Genomic DNA, 10599 nt, shown 5'->3' on the forward strand with positions numbered 1-10599 from the left:
ACTCAAACAATGTAACAACTAAGTCTGGGTCCTTTTCTTCAAATTTAGACAGATGCAAGCTTTCAGCAATATCAAAACCAGCTACACGCCTGTAGATTCACTAATGCCAATGGCCATTAATGACTCATGTGATGCTTTCTCAGATCCAATTTCAGTTGCTGTACTTTTACTCTCTCCCTTTCCAATGCTACGTCAACCCTCATTGTCTCTAGTTGCATAATACTGTTCACGTGACACTGTGACATAGTTCCACCAAACAGCTCTGGACTGGAACTATTGGAGCCACTGGAGCCTGGATTACCTCCAGAAGCTTGGCAGATACAGCTGGCCCCTTAACAATATATCTAACATCTAATATCTAGTTTTGGGCCATTCCAAATATCCTGCCAAATCAACTAAATCTGCCTTTGTAAGTACTATATTTTTTAGAAACTCAGTATCCATGATTAGCACTGCCAAATTGACTTGACGACACAGCCAGAGTTGTATGCACATCCAAAAACAAAATAAAGTAGCCTGAGTCAACCCTCGGTTAATTTAATTTATATAACGCTTTAACCCTGGCTCGAATAGACAGGTTTCAGGTTTGCAATAAAACCTGAAACCCCCCACTATCTCAAATTAAGTGAACATTAGTCTTTATGTGAGTATACTGGTATGCCCCTGCAAACCATCTATATTAGGGAAGACATGCTACAGCCAAGACTTAGTTTGGGGTGCTTCTGAGCCAAATGCTACTAACGGTTACCGCCATGGACAAACAAACAACCCTGCAAACAAATAAATCAGGCCGCAAATTCTCCTTGTGAGCTGCTATAGTGAATGCGCCAGCCAAACAAGAATTAAAATAATCAAGAGGGATGTATTTGTCAATTACTCTTACAGGTAAAAGCAGTCTGTGACATGTTGGTTTTAGAGACTTCGGAGACATAGGAGTTCAGGAAGTTCAGAAACCTGGCAAGTCTGTCTGGCATAAATCTATATCCAAAAGTGTAGTATGGTCCTATACACTATACATTATATAATCACTGCCTACGCCTAAGGGTTTAAGAAACCCAGTATAAACAACATAAGAACCATATAATGGCACAGAGCGGTCGTGTCCCCGGGGCGCCATGGTGACAAATGGTACAGCTACCATATACCATCATCCCCACAGCCGCCGCATACTGCATAGACCACTCTCACCATTCTCCACAGACACACAGGTTATGTGAAGTTCACTCTGCGAACGCACCCGGTACAAATTGCAATTAGAAAATCTGTCTTGAGCGATTACATGCAACGCAGTAGAGAATGAATATTATTCCAAACCCTATACCTATAGCTATAGCTTAACTTGTAAAGGGTTAGTTCAGATTGTTGGACTTATAGCTGTAGGAAATACTTATCATTAATATAGCGGTTGCAATGGTATTAATTGTTTGCTTGAGTCCCGTGGTGGGAGCTCTGGTCTGGTTTTGGTGAATATTAAATAGTTCCGGTCATTTAGTGGGGGTCACTGCAGGGGGGCCACGCAATAAAAATAAATTAATCCACAAAATTAGCGTCATTTGTATTGTTGACTTATTTCTACTATATGGCGCGACTTTCGTTCAACTTTGACCCCTCTGTCACATGGAAGTGATGGAACTATGTGCTGCTGCTGGCGTAGTGATACTGGACACAAAAAATAGTTCCATGTGACAGAGGGGTCAAAGTTGAATAAAGGTTGCGCTATATGGTAGAAATAGGTCAACAATAGAAATGATGATAGTTTTATGGATTCATTTTTTTGAATGCGTGGCCCCCAGACCCCCACAAATTGACAGAACTAGGCCTACTTAATATTCACCAAAACCAGACCAGACCTCCCACCACGGGACTGCAAGCAAACAATAATTTATACCTTTGCAACCACTATAATAATGGCAAGTATTTCCTACAGCTTTAAGTCTAAACATCTGAACTAACCCTTTAAAGCTACAAAGTTGTAAGTAAGTACCGCTCCCAACGGAGAGAGTAGGTAGCTTGCAATGGTGACCAATCCAGTCCGCCGTCTGCTTCAAATAACTTTATTGACATTGTCAACATGTCATGACCTACACCAGGGTTGAAGTTTCTCAATGGAAGATTAACTTAGAGGGGACAAGAAGACCGGCCTAAAGTGTTATTCATAGTATGGATTTTCGGTGGTGAGGTGACCACCGAACTACAACATGACGTCACGAGCCGCGGTGAAGAGCAAACCACCGCCACCGCCCCAGCCCTTCTCTCTGTTTTTACTCGCCACCGCTCAACGTTATTTCAGCTATGAATGAGCCTTTAGAAGACCTGGCAGACGACCGTGTTGGCTGACATGAAAGCGCTCAGCATCGATCACGAGGTGGCCATGGACCATTCCCGGTGGAAGAAAGCCATATCGAGAGACAAGTCCAACCCAGCGCTGCCTGGAAAGCGGACTTTAAACCGATGATGATGATGAAGAGTTTTCAAAGAGTAGGCAGGCCACCTCCAGCCACTGCATAATGTGCTAGTTATATTGTATTAACATACTCGATGATTTGCTAAATGTGTAACGTTGTTTTCTCAGTCAACAACAAATCACAATTACTTTTGACCATTTACAGCCTCAAAAGTAATGAAAAAGTTTACAAAGTCAAACAAAATGTAATGCTTCAACTCTTACAATTCCAAGTGCTTGTCAGCGTGGGGGCCCGGGGTCCCCCGTTCAAAAGGTTAGTGTGCGCGTGCGTGCGTGCGTGTGTGGCACAACATGCAAAGTACTAATAGCTTTTTAAGGAATGGTGCTGTTATACATTGAGTGTCCGAACAACACTGTCACTGTCAGCATCAATATTTCATTTGGTTTAATATTTTATCTGGGCTCCTGTGCAGACGGACAACCACCAAAACCGTCTGTCCTGACCCCCACCGCAGTGCACCACTGTTTTCTTTTTCTTCTCTTTTTACTTCCCTCACTTGAATATCTTAAAATGCCTGGGGCTTATCGACTGTGGTCCTTATGAAAGATCCATGAGCACCCTCTCTACATCATACTGGCCAGAAGACAAGTCAACGATGACTCAGCCAAGGTCTAGAGAAAACAAAGCCAAATCAAATGTATCAAAATTGTGGTGCCGGGGTAAGGTTCTTGTCCACCACCGCAGAGACTAAAGGGTTTGAATCCTCTTGTTTGGTCGGTAGCCTCCAGTTTGTTTGGCCATTGGAGGGTGAGAAGCTGGGCAGGAAGGGTGATTTGATTTCTGTCGTTGCACTAGCAACTCCTACAGGTTGACACAGTATAGAGTGCCTGTTCAACATGCAGGGAGAAGATCTTGGTATAGGATATCATGTTCCTCCGCACGGATGTGCAGTGGATTTTTGAGGGCCCTCCAATACATGGCTTTTGAAGATTTCATCAGCCAAGTCAAGCCAAGTCAATGTTTGTTTAGAGTATATGGCGTAAATCATTTGCCAGCCAAGTCTATGGACTTTAATGTTTGTTATAGGGCACTAAATGTCAGTTAGTAAGACATCATGTGGCCGATATAAATATAAAACGCACTGTTATTCATGCCCCTCCCCCTCCAAAAAAATCACACTTATGTGAAGTGAGGGGGACCCGCTGTATTTTTATCGGCCACATGACGTCTCATGTCGTTAATGTTTGTTTAACTGCGGCCCTAAACAAACTAAGTCCATAGACTTAGCTGCCATTCGATTTACATCATAGGTGCTCTAAACAAACATTAAGAAGTCCATAGACTTGGCTGCCATATAACATAATTTTCAAAAGCCACACGGTGCAGGTAGCACCGCTCAAAAACGTGAGTACTTTTTCTACCTCCTTTGAGGTCACACAGGTGGTTCAGGCTGTCACTGTTTCCAAATAAAGATGGCCTGGCATCACAGTACTGACATCATAGATGACTTCACAATATACGCCTATAAATTATACTGTACCTATACAGTCAGCGAGCGATATCAGCCAATTCCAGCCAAGAAGGAGAAAATGAAGCCATATCTATTTTTAAAAAAACACTCGCCCATATTGATTACTGTATTCATTACTGTATTCATCCTGGGCCTGCTGTTGATGCAAACTGGAGCGCGAAATCCGCAAATGCATCCGGCGAGCCCCAGTCTGACTGGACTAGATTCGAACCTGCGTTTTGATCAACCCCACATCCTGAATGGGGGGTGGCGTACTGACGTTGCAGCCGTGACCCCCTGGCTAGCGCCAATTGTATGGGATGCGACCTTTGATCCTGCACTGTTAGACGCCATGCACAAAGACCGCAAAGTCACTGTAGCAGTGACCGTCTTCGCGATCGGTAAATATACGCAGTTCCTTAAGGATTTCCTGGAGACGGCGGAACGACATTTTTTTGTCGGTTCCACTTTCAACATCCGCTACTATGTGTTTACGGACCAGCCAGCAGAGGTCCCTTCCATCGACATGGGCGCCGGTCGAGAGCTGGTCATCAGGTCCGTGCCGGGGTCCAACCGCTGGCAAGAGATTACAGCGGGGAGGATGAAAATGATTCAGGCGTTAATAGAGACGGAGCTACGCGGCCACGCCGACTACATCTTCTGTTTCGATGTTGACGCCAAGTTCCATGGTCGGTGGGGGACTGAGACTCTTGGCGAACTGGTTGCTGCAATACACCCAGGGTATTACGCCACCGAGCGCAGGCGTTTCCTTACGAGCGCAGGCCAGCCTCAAAGGCCTATATGGCCCCTGAAGACGGTGACTACTACTATCAGGCCGCTGTATTTGGGGGAGAGCTGCCTTACGTCCATCATCTAGTGTCGACGTGCGGCCACAACTTTGAGCTGGATGCCCAGCAAGGAATAGAGGCTCTGTGGCAAGACGAGAGCCACTTCAACAGGTACCTGTGGATCCATAAACCCACCAAGGTTTTGTCTCCGGAATATCTGTGGCAGGACTTCCATCCCAGAAAACCCGAGATAAGAATCATCCGATTCTCTTCGGTCATTAAGGACTATACCAAGATAAGACCCAATGTCTGAAATATCTGGATTAGAAGCAGATGGGAGCTTTCTTCAGTTCTAGACCCCAAAAGACACATCTTGCCTGCCCAAAATGTAATTCCTGGAAACGCTACTGTTCCGTTAACTGTCTGTACTGAAAAGCAGCCAGGACAGGCATGCTGTTTGTCTTGTGTGACTGTGAGAACGTGTCGAAGACGCACGCAACACATTGTGGGCTTGTGGAGTGGCTATTTTCGAGGTGCGTGCTTACCACAGGTGCTGGGCTTACCCCTCGCCCTTACGCGCCAGGATTCGTTTTAATCGCAGTGTGAAATTCGACCGGACCAGTATTCCTGTGTGTGCGGCTGTGTGTGATGCGTGTGTCTGTCTGTCCAAAATCCAAACTCTACCGAGACCCAGAGGGCGGAGAACTCCGCACAGTTAAAACGGGGAGGGATCTTTGCTGGTAGAACTCGACAGATCTACGAGCTAACAAGCTCGACCCGCGGATGACCAAAAAGTTAAATGACCCAGTGGAATGTTCATGCCAAATTTCACGCTTTTGTATCACAAAATGAACATTTTGATCATTCATTCCTCTTAGCCGCTGTAGCCTACTACACGCCCCAATTTTTTGGTTGACTTGAACTCCATGGCCATCCTCCAGGATTAGTGTAGCTTGAAGCAGGTCAGATGAGTCTCCTACCGGAGAGTCCGCTACTCATCAAATTATTGGCTTAGGAATGCGAAATGAATTCAAGGCTTCATGGAGTGAAAGATTATTGTTTTTTTTTCTTCAGATGCACCAATCATTGTGAATGGAAAACCCTCAACTATGTTGAAGAGTTCACTTACCTGGGAAGTCTTGTCAGCGAGGACAACGCAACACAAAAGGACATCGGAGCACGGTGAGGGAAGGCTCACGGTGCTTTTGCAAGGCTCCAGCCTATCTGGAAGTAGACTAGAGTGGTTTACAAAAATGAATGACCAGATTTGACTGAGAGCCTGCCATCGCGCAACCTCCAGCTTTTCACCAGAGGAGAACTGTTTTTTTCCCCTTTTTTTTTCTTCAAAGATGAGTTACTAGCAGGTGTAATGTTAGAGACCACAGAAGTGAACCTTTCAAGCCTGTTTTCTCAACTCGCTGTTTTCTGCAAGACATTACTCTATAAGCCATATCTCCAAAACTGGTGGGTCAAACTGAACAACCAATATGTCAATTCGAAGCTATGATTCAAAGATGTGGGATCTGGAGGAGGAAGGAGGGAAGAAGAGAAGTGAATGCGGGCTATGATAACTTTGTATTCTAAACTGTATACTATGCACTTGCATGGTAATAAAATTATTTTATATTGTAGCGTGCCTTATAGGCTATCTGATCTGAAGATGAGAAATGTTCGTTCCTTGTGTGAGAATGGCAGCAGATGTATACTATCCATTTTCAACCTATCCATTATCCGATAGTCGAGTTGCGGGGGCAACAGCTCCACCAGATGTATACTACACGAATAAAAACAATGCTTTAATGCTAACAATTGCGTATTTCTGTAATTTAGATGCTGACATCTGGAGCTGGATGCAAACAGTGAGCCAGTCTCATTCTTTGAGCTCTTCTTGACAGATGAGCTTCTCCAGAACATGTGTTGAAACCAACCGGTATGCGGGGCAGTACATTGCACAGGTTTACACTACACACATTACAGTTCATACTACAGTCTACACACACGTGTAGACTGTAGTGTGCGTGTGCGTGTGCGTGTGCGCGCGCTGGATAGAGAGCAAGATGTGTTACTGTATATATGACCCCCCTGTCCCATCAGTCTGTCTGTCTCAGCCTCGTGCACAGGAACCAGAAGACACTCGTCAGGTCTCTTTCTCTGTATTGTCTGGAAACGGATCTGGGAGCAGCAGCCCAATCTGTCCTCCTCGTCTGCCAGGGTCGGAAAAACAGCAGGCAACACAATCCGGCAAGGAGGGTGGGAGGGAGGGGGGGAGGGCGTGAGGGGTGAAAGCGAGGAAGAAAGGAGAGAGAAGCTAGCTTTGGCTAACGAGCAGTGTTGCATGACTGCTCAGCGAAAGACTTAGGTATATGGGGGGAGAGAGAGAGGGGGAAACGGGCAGGGCAGGTCCCCGTGGCTGGCCCGGGGGTCCGGGCGGTGCGGGGCGCAGCGCATGCCAGACACAGAGGGTGAGGAAAGCAATCCATCACTGCAGTGGGGGTGTCTAGAAGATGGAGGGGCGGGTGGGGTGTTGTGGTCCGAGGGGAGAGATCCCAACACGGGGCCAAAGTTACCAAACCATAACAATATGTGTGTGTGTGGTCATTGTTAATCGTTCCGGGGGTCATTGTGTGCTACTGCTAGACCTCCACAGTCCACACCCTATAGGTCTCAGAGTGAGAGTCAATACCCCCCGCCAATCCCGAGAGGGGGGCTGCAAAGGAGAGAAGGGGGCTGGGGGGGAGTTGGCCCGTGGGAATGTGAAAATACACCTTTCCCCTCTCACACACACGCAGAGACAGACAAATACCGCTGGGCAATAGGAGTGTGCTGGCCTGGGCGATAGGGTAAAGGTATTGTGTAACAGAGGGGATTCTCATGTGAGTATTTTTCTTTTCTGTTTCCCTGTTTTTACTGTTAAGTGGGAACAGCTTTAAGAATTGACTCACAAAGCAGAAGCAATTGCCCACTTAAACGCAGAACGCTTGTCCAGCAAAAATATAGCTTTTTGTTTTCAACCAATACCGGATGAGATATTTTAAAGGAAAAATGTATCAGACAATAAAATGATTGATGAAATGAGATGAGATGAGACTGCAGTTAAATTATGTAATTAACTAAAATGATTCTGTGATGACTTTGTATTTGTCACCACATCATGGCATCCTTATCTCCATATTAATGTGACAGGTCAGCAGGCTAGCTGAGCCCAACTAAAACAACCCTATAGGACTACCTCCATGTTTGTTTGACTGTTTACCCTGCAGGCTGCATGCAGGGCTTGCGTTCGCTCCCTCCTGCAACACGAGTCATGACCGGCAGACCATCTGTGGACACACAGGTCAATATTGATCTACCGCTCTCCAAACACCATCCAGTGTCATTCACACAGGGATTCTGTCATGGCTGGCAGCAACAACACAAGTTTTGGGCAACGGGGAAACGGGGCCCGCTGCGTTCGCTTCTTAAGCTATACTGTGTCGTTGGCTCGACGGATGTGTTTTTTGGCATAGGGACTTTCAATGCATTCCACAAACAACGCAAGACACGCAAAACACAACTTCTGAGGAGGATTACTTGCACGTTTCGTCTTCCCTGCTCAGTCCTAGGATTGCAAGAAATGCATTGCTTCTGTTTTCATGGAAGGAGCCACAAGCTATAATCCCATGACCCACTGTGGGTTCTGCGTTCTCATGTTTTAAGAAAGCAGGAATGACATAAACAAGGCTTTGGAGGAAAAGTTTACTATGTGTGTATATGAAAGGTTTTCATCAGGGTAAACGGTCTCTGAAAACATCCCAAAGAGAAAGTTAAGTACAGGTTGTAGTTATTATGTTTTGGAATTAATCTCCTTAGGTCCCAATACTTCCTACTGTTTAGATTAGTGTGGCCATTTAACACCACATCAGAAAGTCACGGCAAATCAACGCCATAAGCCCCGTGTGCTGTGGTACCAGCTGGTGCGAAACCATCGACCTGTATCCTATTCCTTAATCCCAGCCCACAGCGGACAGGAACTCTTGACAGGACCTGACCAACACCCTCGCCTTTCGCCCAAAACACCTGGCGAAACCCGCCGGCCCCCCAAAAAACACCCCCCTCCCCCGCCCATTCATCATCATCATCACCAGCTTTCACAACACAGCAGCGAGCCCTCGTCACTCCATGCTCCTCCATCATCCAGTTTCCACTGCCTAGACTCTCCGCAAAGAAGCTCACGTGCACGCACAATTTCCATTGACAGGAAGTCTACCCTTACACCGATTACACTCAAATTTGCCTCCGTCTGGAGGGGCAAGGGGGAGCGAGGTCTCAGTGAGTCTAGGAGTGTCGGTCGCCTTGGCTGTAAACCAATTCCTGCCAGGCTATCGCCTTTCAGCCCCCCCGGCCCCTGAGTTATTACAGCGCGGCCCTTCACAGCGGCGCAGGGCCCAGCGTGGCCTGCTTTGGACTCGGCCCCGCATAGCCACAGCCAGCTCACCCCGTCACTCCTCCCCTCCGAACGGCACGCTGGGGGCTTCCGCCGCAGGTGTCAGAGCCTTTCTTCTCCTCCTCCTGTCAATTCTCCTCCTGTTTGACGAGCGCTGTAATTCCCTGTCCTCCGCCTCCTCCTCCTCCTCCTCTTGCCTCCCACGCTCCGCTGCTCTCGTTCTCTCACTCTCGTTCCTCACGCGGGCGGTTCCAGATTGTTTTAATTTAGTCTGGTGAGGTCAGGGCCCCGTATCTCACTGCAGACCCTGATGCGTGTCTCTCTCTCTCTCTCTCTCTCTCTCTCTCTCTCAAACTCAATCTCTCTCTCTCCCCGTCTCACGTCTCAGTCTCTCCTTTCTGACCCGACTCCTGCTTTGTTTGTTTTTTACAAGTCCAAGCAGCTGGTTTGACCACTAAATCCCCAGGGATTTGGGATAGTTAAAAAGATAAAGCTTTGGGAAGGTGACAGAGGGAAAGTCTGAGGCCTCAACACCAAATGCACATTAAAAGTTTGGTTTTAGAGTCTAGAGAGGGCACGAGAGGAGGGAGTTAAGGCTGTGGAACGAGTGTAAGCCATGTTTGTAAATTGTGCCTTCTCTGCCCTGAGCCGCCGTCTCCTCATAAGGCAAGCTTGATTGTAAAGACGTAATTCATTCTCCCATGTGTTAGGGTTTAAGGTTAGCAAATTGTAGGAGTTTGAGACTGCGGGTAAACAAATTGCTAGCGTTAAATCATTTTTATGTGCTTATGTTCTCGCGTGCTCGGTCTTACGTTGGTTTCGGTTCATTCTCTCCAATTAAGACAAATAAATGAGCAGTTGTGGCAGTGAAAATTGCCATAAAGCAGCCAAATCTCTGTTTCTTTTTTTGTGCTCGGACACAATCAACAAGGAGCGAAAGGTGAGAAGTTCCCCAGCACAGTAGCACCCCCTCTGTTCCCTCAGTGCTCCGAGCTAGCTGGGCGGCCATATTGTTTGTGCTGTACAACTATAATAACCACTGGTGGTCCAGAGCATGTGGTGGAACGAGTCAAGAACTCAGAGCCTCTGATTGAATATTTACCTTAGACTAATCCCGAACCATGGTTTATATCATCCCATGGCTCTGCTAGCCAACGGAAACATGCGTGTCTGGAGACGGGGGGGTTAGTGAGTGGCGGTGAACGGGCAGCGCGGCGGGGTGGTGGGGGATTTTCATGCTGTCGCCCCGGCACCTCATCTTGACCCTTTGCGAAAACCAGTAGACACTTTGGAGGAAACCCGATCAGCAGCGAAAACAAGTATGAAGTCAGATCTTTATTTAAGAGAGTCAGCAGGACCACAGGTCCGTGATATGAGGAGAGGAGAGGAGAGGAGAGGAGAGGAGAGAAGTGGAGGGACCCCCCTCCCTCAACCCCTCCCTCTCTTTTTCTGGGTTGTTTTCTGAACGCTTGC

The 10599-nt window shown here is 47.0% G+C and overlaps 1 protein-coding gene across 1 annotated transcript; it reads left to right on the plus strand.

Annotated features, from left to right (window-relative positions):
- Nucleotides 1-4105: 4105 nt before the first annotated feature.
- On the plus strand, nt 4106-5016 carry LOC306915895 (globoside alpha-1,3-N-acetylgalactosaminyltransferase 1-like; the record flags this gene model as incomplete). Its single annotated transcript, XM_079493555.1, is given in 2 exon segments — nt 4106-4676; nt 4679-5016. Coding segments are annotated over 2 exon segments (909 nt in total).
- Nucleotides 5017-10599: the final 5583 nt, after the last annotated feature.

This window comes from Electrona antarctica (genome assembly GCF_951216825.1).
Source record: "Electrona antarctica genome assembly, chromosome: 22".
Classification (NCBI taxonomy): Eukaryota; Metazoa; Chordata; class Actinopteri; order Myctophiformes; family Myctophidae; genus Electrona; species Electrona antarctica.